Source organism: Pongo pygmaeus, chromosome 2 (genome assembly GCF_028885625.2).
Source record: "Pongo pygmaeus isolate AG05252 chromosome 2, NHGRI_mPonPyg2-v2.0_pri, whole genome shotgun sequence".
NCBI classification, from domain to species: Eukaryota; Metazoa; Chordata; class Mammalia; order Primates; family Hominidae; genus Pongo; species Pongo pygmaeus.
Window position 1 is genome coordinate 73018621 of NC_085930.1, and position 18522 is coordinate 73037142.

General features: G+C 46.4%; 1 protein-coding gene and 1 long non-coding RNA gene across 2 annotated transcripts in view; one reads left to right on the forward strand and one right to left on the reverse strand.

Annotated features, from left to right (window-relative positions):
* The window catches only part of LOC134739120 (uncharacterized), a 38423-nt gene extending 36994 nt beyond the window's left edge, over nt 1-1429 (forward strand). The window contains exon 4 of the long non-coding RNA XR_010125628.1: nt 877-1429. This is a non-coding gene — a long non-coding RNA (uncharacterized LOC134739120). The remainder of the gene's footprint in view (nt 1-876) is intronic.
* A 3562-nt stretch (nt 1430-4991) lies between these two features.
* On the reverse strand, nt 4992-11337 carry BHLHE40 (basic helix-loop-helix family member e40). Its single transcript, XM_054482336.2, has 5 exons — nt 10335-11337; nt 10102-10171; nt 9734-9841; nt 8657-8780; nt 4992-7336 (listed from the first exon to the last, which is right to left on the reverse strand). Exons 1-5 carry the CDS (start codon nt 10412-10414, stop codon nt 6480-6482), a joined length of 1239 nt encoding a protein of 412 aa, XP_054338311.1. The 5' UTR covers nt 10415-11337; the 3' UTR covers nt 4992-6479.
* Nucleotides 11338-18522: the final 7185 nt, after the last annotated feature.

Sequence of the window (18522 nt, forward strand, 5' to 3'; positions counted from 1 at the left end):
GGTGTGAAGTGGTATCTCATTGTGGTTTTGATTTGCATTTCCCTGCTGACTAATGACATTGAACATATTTTTATGCACTTGTTGGCCATTTGTATATCTTCTTTGGAGAAACATCTATTGTTGTTTCTACTTTTGAATATGTTTTAAATTCTCCACAGTAAAAGAGATATAAAATATTAGATATTTCATTTAAAACTTTAAGAAACAGTTGTTTTTTTTCCATCTGAGAAGAGAGTGGTTTTTCCCTCCTTCCCCTGCTTGAATTCCCCTGAGACCCTTGCATAATTCCCACCCCCACATCCCCATCCATAATTCGGTTTCAAAAAAACATATTTGCTCTTCAAACAAATAAGCACAAGTTTCTTCCCTTTTGCCTCCTCAAAGGTGGGTGTGGGTGTGGGAGAACAGGGCCAGGACTTAGGGTGAGCAGAGGCTAGCTGCCCTACTTCCTTTGGTCCCAGCCTGAGGCTGGCCCCCTACCCAGCAGCCTTGTGACACCCTCATGTCCCACCTCCACATCTTTGCTGAGAATCCCCAGGGAAGGGAGGGCCCCATCTATAGTGGAAGAAACCTTCTGGGCCCAAATCCAGCCACATCACAAGACTGGATGGCCCAGCCGCGAGACGAGCATGTCAGTGGCTTCCATGGCCAATGGGAGAGGCTTCATCCGGCTCATGTTCTACTGTGGTTGTCGGGCCAAACAGATGGCTGGGGATAAACAGGGGGTGGTGCTGGGTGGGGTGTGTGTTGGGGTGGCTTTGAATGGCCTCAGCCTCCCTCTGGATCCTAGGGAAAGAGGCCAGTGAGGTGAAGGCAGTGCTTGAGGAAGGGGCTGTCATTTGTGGCCTTCAAAACTTGTTTGTGATGTCTTTTCAGCAATAAAACTCTCGTTCAAACAAACGATTTCAGTGGTAAGACACGAAAAGGAAGCTGTTCCTGCTGATGAAGGGTGAGAAACCTGGAGCCTTCCCTCCCTCCACGCCACGTGGCAGACACCTCAGGGAATGCTGGGTCTCAGGAGAACACGCCGATCCCGTTAACACACAGTCTTCATATGAAACCATGTGGGAATTCAACACATGCTGTCTCCTCTCTAACCTGAGATCCCGGCCCCGTTCCACAAAGTGAGGCAGCCTCTTATATACCCCTCACAAGCCAAGTACTAGGGTGGTGGCCAAAGGGGAGAGACAGGCCAGGGTGTGGGTGGGCCAAAGAAATCTGAGAGGGACAGGAGCTACGGTGGCCTGGTCTCTGAGCCTGCAGAGGCTCCCTTCCAGAGAGAGAGCTTGGAACTCAGTCTCTGCCTCCCTTCTTCTCTCCCTCCCTCCAGCAGAACTGCCCTGCCCCAGGTGGTTCATACCTCGCCAGTCCCCTAGGCCTACACCTTTCCTAACCTTAGGAGAGACATAAGAAAAGGAATCCCTCCCCTTCCTTGCAGAATACTATTTTTTTTTTTTTTTTTTTTTTGGAAACAGGGTCTCTGTCTGTCACCTGGCTGGAGTGCAGTGGCGCAATCATGCTCACTGCAACTCTGCCTCCTGGGCTCAAGTGATCCTCCCACCTCAGCCTCCCAAGTAGCTGGGACTACAGGCATGCACCACCATGCCTGGCTAATTTTTGTATTTTTTGTAGAGATGGGATTTCACCGTGTTGCCCAGGCTGGTCTCAAACTCCCAGCCTCAAGTGATCCTCCCACCTAGGCCTCCCACAGTGCTGGGATTACAGGCATGAGCCACCATGCCCGGCCCACAATACTTTGATATAGTTTCTTTAAGCCCAGATTCTGGTTCTTAGCACAGTCAACATACAGGGTGCCCCCCCTACCCCCCCATATTCCGTGATAGTCATGCTGGGTTAGTTTCTCTAACCAGAGGATGGGCCCATTCTTCGCTGTGGGATGGTGTGTGGGGACATTGGTAAGGAACAAATAAAGACTTGGGCAAATAACTTTATTCTGAGTTTGGTTATCTCATCCACAGGCTGAGCATCATAGTACCTATTCCGCAGGGCTAGTTGGAGGATTAAATGAGATAATGTGTATCAAAGCCCAACATCACAAGAGCTCAGCGTAGAAGCAGTTCCATACCAGAAAAAGGGATGGCTTTGTCCCTTAGGTGTTGTGTCACCTCAGATAAGGCATTTCCCCTCTTTGAACTCCAGTTTTCTCATCTGTAAAATGAGCATGTTTAAAATTTTTTTACTTAAAAAAGGGGCATATTAATATCTACCCTTCACAGTTGCTATAAGTAGAGGCAATTCACATGAGGTGGTTAATACCTGGCACAAAGAAAGTACTCAAAACAGGATAGTAATAATTGTAATTATTACTACTTTTACTATTATTAACTTAACTACAAGGGCAGTGTGGTTTTATAATTAAGCACATAAACTTTGCAGCCAAATTTCCTAGGTTTAAATTACAATTCATCAATGGAGCTGTGTGACTTTGAGCAAATTACTTAACCTCTCTGTGCCTACAGTTCATTAACTGTATACTAATTTACCTACTTCATGGACTTGCTGTGATAATTAAGTTATCGTATGTAGAGCACTTTGCAGAGTGCCTGGCAAATAGTAAATGCCACAAACACATTTGCTGTAATTATTATTAGTACTAAATATCCATATTTGTATTATTATAGTCATTAACAACTCGGCTCTGTGAAAGCCTTCTCCTTGGATCCAATTAAAAGACCCACAAACCAACAGATCCACCATCCTACAAAAGGTTTAGCCCCCTCAGAAGCTGTGTGACCTTGGGCTAGTTACCTCTCCTCTCTGAGCCTGCTTTTATTTATCTACAAAATGTGAATTGTAATAGTACCTATAATGATACTTCTAGGTTGTTTGACGTGCATTAGTGAACGATGACCCGTGGGAAGCTTCTAGCTTCTAGTTAATTAAGCCCTGGTCCCCGTGCTCTGCCTAAATCCAGCTCCCTACCCCACCCAGCCCTCCCTCCCCACGCTGACGGGGAGCGCTCGAATTCCCTCCTGCTGGGCGCGATGGAGGGGGGGCGTCCCGCGCCCGCTGCCAGGCCCTATTTCTGGGGGCCGAGCGATCCCGAGGCCTTGCCAAGCTTCCCCGGGGATCAGGTTTCTGCTGACGCGGTGCCAGGCACGTCTGCTTCCAGGAACCGGCAGCCGCTTTTAGCCGCGGGCCGCACATGAAAGGGCTGCAGTCGGAAACGTGACGTTGTGTCAACAGGCGAGGCAGGTCAGCGCTGGGTGAGACCATCCCGGCAGGCCCGGCGGATCACGCCCTGTCTGAAGGCGGCCAGATCCCCAGCCTCCGCTCCCTTGCCTCTTGCCACCTCTCCTTGGCCCCAGAGCCAGCGCTTCGCCCCCTGACACTCACACACCCCGCTTTTTAAACAGAAGTCCTCTTTGTCCGCAGTGGGCATTAGGCGGGGTGCACGCCCATACCCCGCGCCTCCCTCTGCGCGCACTTGGATGTCGCTAAAACTGGGCTAGAGGAAAGGTTAAGGGCGAACTGGAAGCAAAAAATGAAGTGGAGGGACAGCTGCAACTTTACGGGCTGTTTGACAGGGGCAGGTTCCCATAGGGGGATTCTGGGCTGACTGTGTGTGGAACCCTCAAATCTTTTTTTTAGTTCAGGTTGCTCCAACCACTTCCTCCTTTCCCCATAGCTACTCCTCATGCAGTGGCCTAGGAAAAAGAGAGGGTTATGCAAAAAGAGTATGGTCTTGATTTCAACCCCCCGCTATATCAGCAGGATAAGTTTGATTTGTTGGGTTTTTTCCAAAAAAGTCTAGCTAGAGAGGTCTGGCAACTCATGAGGTGTTTCACAGGCATGAGACCTGGAAGCCCAGGCGTTGAGCTGGGAGAAAGAGTGGCTTACAGAATTTGCCATCTGCCTGCTCTGGGACTTGTGAGAAGGGCTCGGAATTCTTATTTTATCTAGTCAAAAGCAGGCGTGGAGAGGGAGGTGATAGACCACCAGCTATTGATGCCAGGCTTCCAACTCCTGGTCCCGGCTCCTTGCACAACAGCCTGTGGCCTGGGGACAGTTATGTGCATTCCATATGCATCTAGCACAAGCAGAAAATGGTCACTTTCACCTGCTGGCCCATCAGGAGACAGGGAAGGTGACATGTGAAGCAAACAGTCTTCATGGTCAGGTGGAGCCTCTGCCTGGCTGAGAAATCCCTAGGGGCAGCTTCCCTGCTGTGCTCCAGACAACCAGGGGGTTCTGGCAGATTGGGATGCTTTAGGAGCTGGAGCGTGTTGAGTCAGGCGCTGGCCATCAGGAAACATCAGGACACCTCTGAAAGGGAGTATCCCACAGGAATGTTGCAAATAAAGGCAAAGGAGAGAGGCAAAAATACACGACAGGGTCATTTCCCACCTTTCCCATGGAATTTTTTTTTTTTTTTTTTTTAAATAAGAGCACTTGTCGAAGGAACACCCAATATTCATTCACGCACAAACACACCGGAGAGGAAGTCCAGGAAGGATGTAGAAAATAATTATGGAATGTTGCCTCCAGCAGGAATAAGACAGGATATGGCAAATCCATTAGACCTTGCTAGATTTGAAAAAGCTAGACTGCTTTGGCAAAGAGGTGCTATCCCAGCATCAATTAGTATTGCATAATAATCCAGTAAATCTTTTCTCAATGTGCCTCTCCCTCCAGCAGGCTCCCCAGACACTGCGGCCCACGGTGTCATACCTTGGTTTTCTGTCAAGTTCCAAGGACTACGATGAAAGCAGGCAGGGGAAAATATGCTTTTTACTTAACTCTGGAAAGAAGTAGAGGATGATCATGAACCCCTGGCAAGGGTTAAACAAAAATTAAACCAATATTTACCGGCCAAGTTGACTAAGCTTATTCTGATTGAATACAAAGCACATGAAAAGCTGAATGAAATTACACTGAGATTAACTGGTTTGCTTCAGCCAAGAAAGAAGGACATGGGAGTCAGCCATATCACACCAATTGAGCTATTTAAAAAAATTCAGGAGACCATCTTTCTCTTCCACAGGAAAAGAATTATTTTATTAAGTATTTTAAAACAACTACTTAACATTTACTCATAGATAAAAATATTTACAATTTTACACCTTCAGGAAGGCTCCAAAATATAAACACTGTACCTCTCCCTAGAGAAAAAAAAAATTATTCTTCTCTTCAAAAACAGGAATACATTCATTTTTTCTCACTGTGTGAATCAAGTAATTATACAAATAAACATCTGAAACATTTTCCTTTTTTAATATATTTATATAATATATATTTATAACAGCTTTACAAATAAAGGCAACGACTTAATACCAAAATAAAAACAGGAAAAGAAAAAGTTAAAACACGATCAGCAATCAGGCATAGTGCATTTTGAAAAGCTGCTGCGGAGCTGGCTGGACACATCGGGAAAACAAGTACTCTGGACCAAAAATAAAACTTCTTTGAAGGAGACAGAATCCTTTTTAGCAATAAGGACACTCCATATGCTGTTGGGCAAGAGGAATTAGCCTACAGAAAGGATCTGGCGGTGCCAAGGCTCGGTTAGGCCTTTGAGAAGCTAAGCTTGGTTAAAAGGAGTTTTAGGATGGAATTGAAAACTGTGTCTAGTTCTGCTTGAAGGGAGCAGCTTTTTACTCAGCTTTGTGCACTTTGGGGTGCTCGCTCGGGGTGTCCGCATCTCTCAGACCTTGGTTTGGTTCCCTGAACAGTAAGTACTAATGGTTAGGCCTAGAAACAGGTGCCAGAAGCCCAGGGAACTCCTCCCTCCCTCCGGGGCAGCTCAGCTTGTACCAGGGGCCCATTTTCAGTTCCTTAGTAAGCTAATCACTACGAAAGCCTGAGTAGGGAACTACATTCTCTTTATTCCTCCGAGGCAGGGGTGGGGAGCAGACCTGCGGAAACCTCCCCAAACCACTACCGTGCTATGCCAGTGCCTGCTACCTCACCATGTTAGCAGAAAGCTCGCTCTGACTGCTCTCTCCCCGTCGTCTGGTGAGTCACGTCGACAATAAACGCAAAAGGGTGGGGTCCTAACAGCTGGTTGGAAGCTGAGCCCTGGAAAGCCCTCTTTTGAAAGTACCTTCTGATCAAAGCCACAGACCCAGCTCCCTAACTGAAGAGTGACTCACAGACCAAGACTTTGAAGCTTTTGAAAATCCAGCTGATGTGTATCAAAGGGGGCTATTCTCTGGGTGGGGAAAAGCCCAGACGTCTGCTACAATCCCCCCCAGGTCTCCTGATGTCAAGCAATCCTTCGTGACGTCCCTATGCCAAAAGGAGCTTTAAAGTCCTATACCAACACGCAGGCACACATGTGCACACACACGCACATACATACATACACACACACACACACACCCTGAATCTTCTCTCCATGCCTCAGATTATCTCAGTATACACAATGCAACAATCTTGCAGCATTCACAAAAACTTTTTTGTTGTTTTTTAGGAAGTAGGGAGGAAGGAAAGCAAAGCAGCAGGATCCCCTAGAGAGTTTAGTCTTTGGTTTCTAAGTTTAAAGGAGGGATCGGCTTCAGAGCTTGGAGCAAGACAGAAGAGTCGACGGATGGATGAGCTGGCAAGGGAGAAGGGAGTCTCTGGGGCATGAGCAAGGGAGCCGAGATCTTGTCTGGGTTCATGAAGCTAGAGAGGGCTGCGGCAGAGGCGTTGAGGCCTGGGTATAGCACTGGCACTGAGGTGGGATACCAACACTTCTCCAACATGGGCAGGTAGGCAGTCGCTGAAGGTGGGATCAGGTAGAAGGGCAGGCAGAAAGGAGGCTGGTGTGGGTGTGGGCCCAGGAACGGGGAGCTGATCAGGTCACTGCTAGTGAAATGGCCTTCATCATCTGAAAGCTGCATCCGGTTCTTTTTCGTGGGGGGTTCTTCGGATTCTTGCTTAATTGCACCGATCCTTTCTCCCATGGTGAACCTGCGTCCATGGTCACTTTTGAAGCATGGCTGCTCACTGCGCAAGTCGCCCTTCTCCGATTCTCCTCCATAGCCACTGTCTGTGTCCGTGTCGCTGCCACTCTGCTCCCCACTCGAGTGAGCGAAAGTCCGCTGGATGACTGGCACGCAGTTTTTCCCAGGACCTTCCGAGCCTTTGGCCGGAGAGCTGGGTTTTTCCTTGAAGTCCATCACTTTGGGAGCTGGGTCTGATGACTTCCTGGAGGTACCACCCTGCAGCAGCTCCGAGACCACCCGGTGGAGGTGGGTGACAAGCTGCGAAGACTTCAGGTCCCGAGTGTTCTCGTGCTTGGCCAGATACTGAAGCACCTCCCGGGCACATGTCTGGAAACCTGAGCAGAACATCTCTTGACCTGTTTCGACATTTCTCCCTGACAGCTCACCTGGGGAAAGAAAAATCCGAAGGAAAACGTTTCAGAAGGCCTGTGGTGCACCTGGATACCTATACTCCAAAAAACCAGGTGCTTTAGTTTTTGTTAAAAAAAAAAAACGCATTTACTGATTTGTGTTCCTAACTCCAAAAGTAGTATGCTCAGAGAAGAATTACACTGAAAAATATAAATAAGTAAAATAATCCATATACTAACACTCAGATAAAATATGATTTTTAATGGTTGCATAATATCCTATCATGGAAATGGACCATAATTAATAGAGATGAGCTGTTTCCCCTCTTTTGGATTGTATAGGTGGTTTGTGAGTTTTCCATGTAAGCGAGGCAGCAAAAAACATTCTGATGTATTTTTAAACCTAAGAGTCAACGCATACAACATTGCACCGTGGCAAAATGGGCAGAGGCCGGAAAGTTATAAAATGAGGAAAAGAATGAAGAAACAATAATCACCTAAAGTAAACTTATTTTCAATGATTTGTAAAAGTTGCAGTCATGCTGTGACCTTTAATTAGACTATTTCTATGTCTTCTCCACATATTCTATCCATGATCCTCAAGACATTAGGTATGACCATCTTCCTATTTTGAATGAGGAAACTGGCAGAAGCACTTGCTGGGTTTTTGCAATTTTCATCATACAAGCCTTCGAGAGGAAGGCAGAGAAGAATGAAATGAGGGAGGGGGTAGAATAATTCTCCCCAGTCTGTACAGTATTATTTGGAAGAAGTGAGACTAGAAGGTTAGAAGGTGACTCCGATTATCTGGAAGTCAGTAGAAACGAATGATGAAACTTCGGTGGTTTCGCTAGATTGTGCAATTCACCAAGATACCTAGTGGCTATTCAGGGAACCACATGAAATGCAGGAAAAACTCCTGCTGTATCCTGCCAGGATCACACCACACACCAAGTGACAAGGAAGCAAAGAAACAGGAAAACACTGGGGCATACCCACGATTTCTTCTCCAATGAAAGAGGGCTAAGAAGACCAACTGTAAAACACCCACAATGCAAATTATAGGTGCCTTGGCATTTTAAAAGGGAGTAGGGAAATCTCCCAGAACCCAGAGACTCTCAAGCTAAAATGCCACAGGAATATCTTATCATTTCACTAATACGTATTCATGCCAGGTGGCACACTGCATTTCAAATGAAAAGTCTGACCTTTTAGGAAAGATAAAACTGCATCTCCCCCAATGAACGTGCATAAGCAATTTGTTGCAGTAATGTTTATTACATCAGATGTTGAGCCCACAGTCTCTCTATTTGCGCTCAAACTCTTAAAGAGAGGATAGCCAGAATCAACACTCACCAGCTTGTAAACCACTCTGCAGGGCAATGATTTTCTGCTGCTGCTGATCAATTAGGTTTGTTAGTGCTTTCACATGCTTCAAGGTAAGTTCAAGAACCACTGCTTTTTCCAGGTGACCCAAAGTCTGGAAGGAAAAGAGCCTTAGTCAGCGGTGAGGTCAGAGAAGTCCCACCTTTGGGACATTTATTAGCAATGAGAAATGAGAAAAGAAAAAAAAAAAGTGGAATAGTCTTTCCTGGTTGGCTGTTTTAAGTCTGTAATCATGCTTTTAAAAAGATCGACAGATACACTCATATATATGTGTGTGTGTATATATATATAATATATATAATTAAAGAATTTTAAAAAACGGGTGCCATCTATCTTTGGAGGCATTTTGGAAGCTGCAACTACCTCAGGAAAATGCTTTGACAGATAAATTTCTCCAGCAGCCTCTGCCGACCTTAACTCAGGGGAATCCAGAGATAACATTTTCCTGCAGTGGTGTCAACTCAGAGAGGGACCTCTATTATGTCTGGCAGCCAAGAGGCTTTCCCTACTTCTTTCCTTACACGCCTTCAGAACTTCCAGCTCATCCAGGCTTTTTTGTTCCTCCCGAAATACTATTTTTTTTTCCATTTCCCCCAACCAAAGGCTGCGAAGTAGCTGAGGGCTACTGTCAAGAAAGGACAGGCCGTAAAAATCACATACCAAAGCAAGTCCCCTTATTTAACAACAACAAAAAAGGTGGGGGGAGTGGTAGAGGGGAAGGGGTAAATAAAATGTGTGTGTTGCTTGGCGTGTTCCTTTGAGTGAGAAAAACTAGGGAATCCTGAAATCACCAGAAGTTAAACTCCTGAAAAGGAAGGCCAGTTGGTGTTGGAGCCAACTTGGAGAGGTCCAAGTGGTTCTCGCCTCATTTGCATGAGTCAACCAGAAAACGCCAGGACTGTGGAGGAGGACCCCACCACAGAGCCACCCGCCAGCTCTGATCCGCCAGTCTGGTCTGCAGTTCCCCGCGGAACCTGCAGGCGGCGAGTGACCCGCCCGCCCTCTGGGCAAAGGACTGGGTTGGAAAGGGGCCAGCTTCTCACTTACTGTAAGTTTGAGATGTTCGGGTAGGAGATCCTTCAGCTGGGCGATGCACTCGTTAATCCGGTCACGTCTCTTTTTCTCGATGAGCCGGTGCGGCAATTTGTAGGTCTCCTGCAAGACGCACGGGGAGGCGGTGGGCGCTTGGGGAAGGAGATGAGAAGCCTATCCTCCCAGCCCCGCAGCAACAGTCCGGCAGAGGAGCAGAGTAGCACCCAGAACCATCGTCTGCCCTTTGTTTTCCAAGTCACTCAGAAGAGGCACCGAGCCCACACCTGCATCCCCTCGCCAACCTCAAAGCGAGAAAACTTTTCTTGGAAACTCAGAGCGCGCGAGGGGCTGAGCGCAGGGTCCCTAGGGGTGCACTTGCTTACCTTGCTGTCCTCGCTCCGCTTTATTCCCCGTCTTGACTTGTACACTTGGTACATGTGGGCAGGGTACATCCTGCAGGAAGAAAGACCAGGAAGGGTCGTGACTGCTTGCGCACGGCTGCAGGCGTTCTGCCGGGCAAGAACCTCCCGGTGCGCCCGGAGCTGCTCCAAGTTGAGAGTGGCGCATAACATGGGGCTGGAGTTGAGGCTTGAAGGGCCAAGGAGTGCCAACTTACCCTGGTAGGTCTCCGTGCTCCAGTCCCGGTGCTTTGGGCAGGCAGGCGGGGGGTGGTTGCGCGCTGGGGATCCGCTCCATGGCGCGGCGAGCCGGGGCCACTGCGCGCTCCTGTCTGCACTAGCGGAGCTTCTGGATGACGACTGTCCTGTAGCGGGCTTCGGGGGTCTCTCCGCAGATGTTCCTCTGAGTCTGAGCTCTTTGAAATCCCCTGGGCTGCTGGAAGCTTCGGCTTTGAGATGCAGTTTCAGTTGGGGGCGTGCATGGCCCGGTGTCCCCGCGGCCTCTGGCTCCGACTCAGCGCACAGACTGGCGGTGTGTGCTCCCTGCGCGGTCTGCGCCGTGCGAGCCAAGTGAATGAGAAGTGGGGCGGGCGGGGAGGCGGGAGGGAGCGGGTGAGGGGGGGGCGGTTAGGGCGGAGTGGGGGGGTGGGGGGGGGCAAGCCGAGGAGTAATGGAGAGGCTGCGGGCTGGGTTAAATGGGAGCGAGTGGGTGGGTTGGAGCTACGTGTTCTACCCTGTGACTCCAGGCACGTCTGGCCACTGCCGGGGAGGGAAGGAGCGACCTGCCCGCCCTCCCCCGGCTTCATCACATGAGTCTCACGTGTTGGACAACGCTCCGGTGGCTGCTAGGGAGCCCCCACCCCCAGCCCCGGCCCCCAGGTGTCTGCGGCTGCGGCCGCCTTTCCCCGAAGAGGGGGTGGCAGCGCGACCTGGGTCCTGCCCAGTTGGGTGGGGGGCGCGGAAGCTGGAAGGGACGGGGGTGCTGGGGGAGGGGGAGAAGTTGGTAACGTGGGCGAACCTGCCCCAGGGAAATGAAGTAAGTTCCCGTCTCCTGGGAGGGAACGGGGGAGGACGGATCCGCCCGCGTCTGACTCAAGCCGGGAGAGGAATATCCCCTTGCTAGCTCCAGCCCAGCCCTCTTCCTCCTCCCCCGCCCGGCCCGCTTGGAGGAACCGGCGCGCAGCGGAGGGAGTCGCCTGGCCCCCCAGCCTTCCCCAGAGGCTGGGGTTTCTTTCCGTCCTGGCTTCCCTGCCCCCACTGCTCACCCTCGCGTCCAGGAATTGCCCGCCTTGGGGAGGGACCGAGGGGCGGGGCGGATGTCACCCCATGGGAAGCGGGCCGACGGCCAAGCGCAGGGGCAGCTGAGGCTGCTGCCGAGCACGCCGCGCGCACCTGACCGTGGAGGGTGTGAGCTGAGGGCCCCTCGCTCCCAGGAGCTCCGCTCCTGGACACAACCTGCGGGAGGGCGGGCACCCGGTTGCGCAGCCCCCTAGGTGCCCCAGTGTCACCTCCTTCCTCCCGGCCAGTCAAGCACAGAAAGATACCGGGCGCGGTGCCCGGCGTTCCCTCCCTCCTCTGCCCCCTCCGGAGCAGAGGCGCCCGGGTCGCCTCCCCTCCGGCTGCAGCGTTACACAACCGCGGCGGCGGCGCCTGCCCTGCAGCAGCGCAGGGCGTGACGCTTCACGTGGCCGGGCTCAGGTCGTAGCACCGCGGACCGCGAGCCTCTCTGCGTTGACCCAGGGACTGAGACCCCGGGGACGTGGTGTGCCAGCCCAGATCGGCCCTCCCCCTGCCTGTTGGGAAGTTCGGCGGCGCTGTTTGCAGTCTGCACCCAGGGCAGGAGGGATGAGAGAGACAAGAAAAAAACCGCCTGTTACAGTGAAATCTTAGCAATCATGCAGTCGACACATATTTCTTGAGACCCCTACTCTGTACTAGGCGCTGTGCTTGTTGATGAATCCGACACGGATCCTGCCCTTGAACTTACAGAACCTCTAGGAAGAGGATAAATTGAGCAATAAAGGAAAGGCAGCCCTGGGAAAATTGTATCGAGGCCACTGGCTAACAGAGGGAAAAGAAAATGAGAACTTGTGTTGCTTTGTGTTTTGTTTTTAATTTAATTGTAACCAAGATGCCTAGGTAGAGAAGCGAGGGAGAAGCTAACCCAAAACCCCAAGCCCAGGGCGGAAAGACCTCCTCCAGCGGCCCCAGATCTCTGCAATCTCACTTAGGCTGCCGGAGGGCCCCACCCACCTCCCCCGGAAAAGTCCGGGCTCTGTGACCTTCTCACTCAGCCGGGAGCAGGGAAAACAGCTGAAACTCCAATCCCGCGGTGTGAGCAGCGCTGATACAGTCAGAGGAGGGAGCCAGTGGAAACTCATGACTAAAATAAGGCCTGGCTGGGGATTTCACTGACCTCTGCGCTCCCCTGCCCTGCAAGTTCGGGGAGTTGAGAGATGACTGTAAGCCTTTCCCACTGCGCTTCGGGTCAGTCACCCCACTGCTGAGTGACCTGGCTGTGGGAAGGATTGAAAAAAAATGGGGTCACTGATGAGACTGGGTGAAGAGTAGCCTCGGATGCAGTTAGGGGGTCAGTCTTAACTGGCAGTGTCCTTGACGACCTAGAAAACTGGCATTCACAAGTTGACCAAACTGGGAGTGTATTTCCTTCAGGTCGCCTTGGAGAGCTCCCACTTCCTGTTTATATTTCACAAGCGTCAAACTCATTAGCAAGTGTGAGAAATGCCTCCTTTTCTAACTGCTAACTGGCATGACCTCACTTCGGGGCTCAGAGATTCCTCCCTGCCAGAATGTACTTTTGCTGGCCAAAGGCGGGGACCGGAGTCCGCCCTGGAAACGTGCTTTCAATCTTGGGCGATCTGCTTCATTGTGTGACTTTAATAAGGATGAAGAGTTGTCATGACTGCGTCAAAACCACGGTTCCACCAGGAAATAAGCACTGGGAGAGGACAGGACACAAACCCCCTTCCGCTGACACCCCCCACCCGATGGCAGGAGTGAGCCCAAACCTTGCAGCTTCCATGGCTCATGGCTCATGACAATATCATTCTTAAAATTCTTTGAGTTTATCAATACATTTTGCCCTTACCTGCCCTACAACTGTAAATAACAAAATGTATGCATTTCCTACTTTTTATTTGTTCCGAATGTATTCTCAAGCTTCAAGAACTGTTCCCATCCTACCAGACTTCCACCGTATCAGGATTAAAAAAAAATCTGTTATTCTCTCCATAGCTTATGGCTTTTAAAAAATAATAATTTGAACAAACAATTCCTACGTGGCATAGATCTTTCCATCCTGGAGAATGTTACTATTTCAGTCTGTCATCTTTTGCAGATATTAAAAACCTTTCGTATGTCAATTTCTTTGCTCCTCACCACCACCTTTTAGGCAGGTACTAGTATTAGCTCGATTCATTTACACATATTTATTGTTATTCAATGCCAGACACTGAAATAGGCCCTAGGGATGTATAACATATTCTGTTTGGAAAATTGAGGCTCAAGGAGGCTAAATAACCTGTCCCAGGTTATATAGTCTGGGATTCAGTCTCAGACAAGCCCCCAGGTTTGTTGGACTCCAAAGCTTGTGCTCTTAATCACTATACTTATGGTTGCCTGGTAGGGTTGTTTGGGTTGTGCACCGCTCAACTCCAGGGGGAGCTATTCACATTGCAGTCTGTGTGAGAGCACCCTCTGGAGTTGTGCAATGTGGCACTGAGCAGCTGCACTGGGTAATCCTGCCATTTTGTAGCCATCCCTGCTGTTTTGTCTCTTCTAAGTGGGGAGAGAACATAATTTTGTACAAGAGAAAGATGGGATCTTTCTCTTCTTTCCTATTGGGACTCAGCATCTTGGTGGCCTTACACTGTGTGCTGAATGAGTCTATACTGTTACTATCTATAGTAACTCCCGGGCCCTTCCTGTGCAAGAATTTAGAGCCCCAAGCTCCCCTATACATCCCCACAACTTGCTTGCTCAGATATCACTTTTTACCTGCTTATGAAGCCTCCAAAATTTTTCTCAGCTCACAGTAAGAAATACATTTTACATCATGTCTCAATACCCACACGTATGTCTTTACACACATCTTAAGTATATTTAAGCATAGGGCAGCCAAAGCTTGGTTGGGCTATAGCAATAAGTGACTGCTACCCTCTCTCCTATACTCCTGAGTAATCATTGCTCTCTTAAAAAAGAAAAAAAAAATTGAGCCACTTAGAAAGAAGTCAATCAGGCCGAGTGTGGTGGCTCATGCCTGTAATCCCAGCACTTTGGGAGGCCAAGGCGGGCGGATCATCTGAGGTCAGGAGTTCGAGCCCAGTCTGGCCAACATGGTAAAACCCCAGCTTTACTAAAAATACCAAAAATTAGACAGACATAGTGGCGGGCACCTGTAATCCCAGCTACTCAGGAGGCTGAGACAGGAGAATTGCTTGAACCCAGGAGGCGGAGGTTGTAGTGAGTGAGCCAAGATCACGCCATTGCACTCCACCTCGGGCAACAAGAGCAAAACTCCGTCTCAGGAAAAAAAAAAAAGTCAATCCAATGCATTTCAGACAAAAATTTCACAGAACAATATTTCACTCTTATTATATACATTCTGATATTTTCTGGTTTAGTCTCATCTGTTTTATTAAAAGTATTCAGGTCATGACTTACTAAGTTGATCTCACCACTCACCAATGGATCATGACCTGAAATTTAAAAACTTGCCTGCGGGGCACAGTGGCTCACACCTGTAATCCTAGCACTTTGGGAGGCCAAATCAGATGGATCATGAGGTCAGGAGTTCAAGACCAGCCTAGCAAATATGGTAAAACCCCATCTGTACTAAAAAATTAAAAAATTAGCTGGGCGTGGTGGTGCACGCCTGTAGCCCAGCTACTCGGGAGGCTGAGGCAGGAGAATCGCTTGAACCAAGGAGGCAGAGATTGCATTGAGCCGAGATCATGCCACTGTACTCCAGCCTGGGCGACAGGGTGAGGCTCCGTCTCAAAATAAATAAAAAATAAAAACTTGCCTTGCTCTAGAGATAGTGTTGTATTTTTGGCTTGGCCCCACCAGAAAGAGATCAGTGGCATCTGCACACTTGAAGATCTTCCAAATAACTTATAAAAATGTTAAATAAAATTGCTGATCCTGGTTGGACTTAATGGTATAGAGGTCTCCATTCAGGAAAACACCTGTTAATTCCTACCTTTGTTCCCTATCTATAATCACCCTTCTCATTTTCTGCTCTTTTAAAAAATAATGGCATTTAATTCTTTAATTGAGAGGTACACATAAAATACAGATCTTAAATGTTTGGTGCATGATTTTTGGTAAATGTACACCTATGTAGCCACTGCCCCACACAAGATACAGAACATTTTTATCACCCCAGAAAGTTTCTTTATATCATTTTCCAATCAATCCCCAACCCCCACAATTACTGTCTGATTTCTATCACTATAGATTAACTTTGTCCATTATTGAGATTCATATAAATGAATGTACTCTTCAAAGTTTCTGTCAGTATAGTTTTGAGATCCTACCATATTATCACATGTATTAGAATTTTGTTCTTTTTTTATTGCTGAGTGTATTTCATCATACACATATAGCACAGTTTATCTAGTTCCCTGTTAATGGATATTCAGGTTGCTTCCAGTTTGGGGCTGTTATGAATGAAGCTGCTATCAACATTCATGTACAAGTTCTTTTGTGAACGTATGTTCTCATTTATGTTGGATAAATATTAGGAGTGGAATTCTTGGGTCACAGATTAAATATATGTGAACTTTATTATAAATTGCCAAACAGATCTCCAGAGAGGTGTTACCATTTTACAATACCACCAACAATGTATGAGAATTCCAGCTGCTCCACATCCTCACTAACATTTAGGGTAGACAGATTTTTAAATTTTAGCCTTTCTAATGGGTATGAAATAATATTTTATTGTCATTTTAATTTGCATTTCCCTGATAATTAAGGAAGTTGAGCACTTTTTCATATGCTTATTGGCCATTGGCATATCTTATTTTCTGAAGTATTTGTCCACATCTTTTGCTTAGTTTTTAAATTGGATTACTTACCTTTATAATTGTTGTATATAGAAATACAATCCAATTTTCTATATTGACCTTGTATCCTGCAACTTTGCCATTATATTGTTGACTTTTAGGAGTTCCTTATATATTCTAATTACAAGTGCTTTGTCAGAAACATGATTTTATTAATGATGTCGTTTATGAGTAGAATTTTTAGTTTTGGTAGAGTCCAATTTATCAGTATTTTCTTTTACAGCTTGTGTGTGGGTCTTTATCAAAAAATTTTGCATGACTCAAGTCAGAAAGATACTATATTTTTCTCTAGAAACTTTATAGATAAGATTTTTGTACTTAGGTCTGTGATCTGTCTCAAAATAATTTTTTGTTTATGGAGTGAAAGAAGAGTCAAGATTCAGTTTTATGTTCCAGCAATACTTAACAAGACTTTCCCTTCCCAATCGGATTTACTTCACCACTTTGTTGAAAATCAATCAACCATATATGTGTGGTTTTATTTATATACTTTCTATTTTGTTTCATTGGTCTGTTTGTCTAGGTTTCACCAATACCACACTATCTTGATTACTGGAGCTTTACAGAAATCTTGAAATTGGATGGTGTAAATCTTCCAACTTTGTTCTTTTTAAAGATTGTTTTGGCACAGTGGCTCACGCCTGTAATGCCAGCTCTTTGGGAGGCTGAGGTGGGCAGATCACATGAGATGAGGAGTTTGAGAACAGCCTAGCCAACATAGTAAAACCCTGTCTCTGCTAAAAATACAAAAATTAGTCCGTCACGGCGGTGGGTACCTGTAATCCTAGCTACTCAGGAGGTTGAGGCAGGAGAATCACTTGAACTCAGGAGGCGGAGGCTGCAGTCAGCCAAGATCACACCACTGCACTCCAGCCTGAGCGAGATCATCTAAAAAAAAAAGATTGTTTTGACTATTTTAGGTTCTTTGCATTACCATATAAATTTTAGATTGAGCTTTTTTCTTTCTTCAAAGAAGCTTGCTAGAATTTCTATGGGAATTGCATCATATCTATAGATCAGCTTAGGAAAAATGAACATTTAAACAATATTATGCCTTCTTATCTATGAATATGGTATAGCTTTCCATTTTTTTATGTCTTCATTTCTTTCAGCAATATTTGTAGTTTTCTATGGAGAGGTCTTACACATCTTTTGTTAGATCTGTTCCTAGCTATTTGATTTTTTTGAATATGTCTGTAAATTTTAAAACATTTCCCAATTGTTTATTGAGTGTATATAGAAATGCAGTCAATTTTTGTATCTACAACCTTGCTAAATTCATTTATTAGTTTGAGTAGTATTTTTGGTAGGGTTCTTCACATATGCAAACATGTTGTTTGTGAACAATGACAGCTTTACTTCTTTTCTGATCTTTTAAATTTCTTTTTTGCCTTAATACTTTATCAGGATAATGCTGGTCTTATAAAACAAGTTGAGAAATATTACTTCTTTTCTGAAAGAGCTTGTGTAGGATTGGTAATATTTCTTCCTTAAATGGAGAAGCCACCTGAGCCTGAAGTTTTCTTTGGGGGAAAGATTTTTACTATGAATATAATTTTATTAACAGATATTAGGCTATTTAGTTTTTAATTTCTTCTTTCATTAGTTTTGTTCATTTGTGTTTTTTAAGAAATTTGTCTATTTCACTTAAATTTGCCAATATATTGGTATAAAGTTTTATCAGTTTCAATGTTTATAGTCAGTAGTGATAAACCCCTTTTCACTCCTTTTAAAAATTTTTGTTAATGTATGTATTTTTCTTGATTATCTTGCTAAGGGGCCTATCAATTTTATTAAACTTTACAAAGATCTAAATTTTGATATTATTGGTTTTCTCTATTGTTTGTTCATCTTATATTTCATTAATTTTCTCTTTTTTTCCTTTTTTTCACTTATTTTGGATTTAATTTGCTCTACTTTTTCTGGTTTCTTGTGATGCAAGGTAATGTGATTTTAAACGTTTATTCTTGTTACTTACTTTTATTTTTTATTTTTTATTATACTTTAAGTTCTAGGGTACATGTGCACAACGTGCAGGTTTGTTACATATATACATGTGCCAAGTTGGTGTGCTACTCCCATTAACTTGTCATTTACATTAGGTATTTCTCCTAATACTATCCCTCCCCACTCCCCCCACCCCACAATAGGCCCCAGTGTGTGATGTTCCCCTTCCTGTGTCCATGTGTTCTCATTGTTCAATTCCCACCTATGAGTGAGAACATGCAGTGTTTGTTTTTTTGTCCTTGCGATAGTTTGCTGAGAATGATGGTTTCCAGCTTCATCCATGTCCCTACAAAGGACATGAACTCATCAT

Coding starts and splice junctions, on each gene's coding strand:
- BHLHE40 (XM_054482336.2), bottom strand. CDS start 10,414: ATGGAGCGGATCCCCAGCGCGCAACCACCCCCCGCCTGCCTGCCCAAA. Junction 10,172..10,334: donor GAGCACGGAGACCTACCAGG/GTAAGTTGGCAC, acceptor TTCTTCCTGCAG/GATGTACCCTGCCCACATGT. Junction 9,842..10,101: donor AGCGGAGCGAGGACAGCAAG/GTAAGCAAGTGC, acceptor TGCGTCTTGCAG/GAGACCTACAAATTGCCGCA.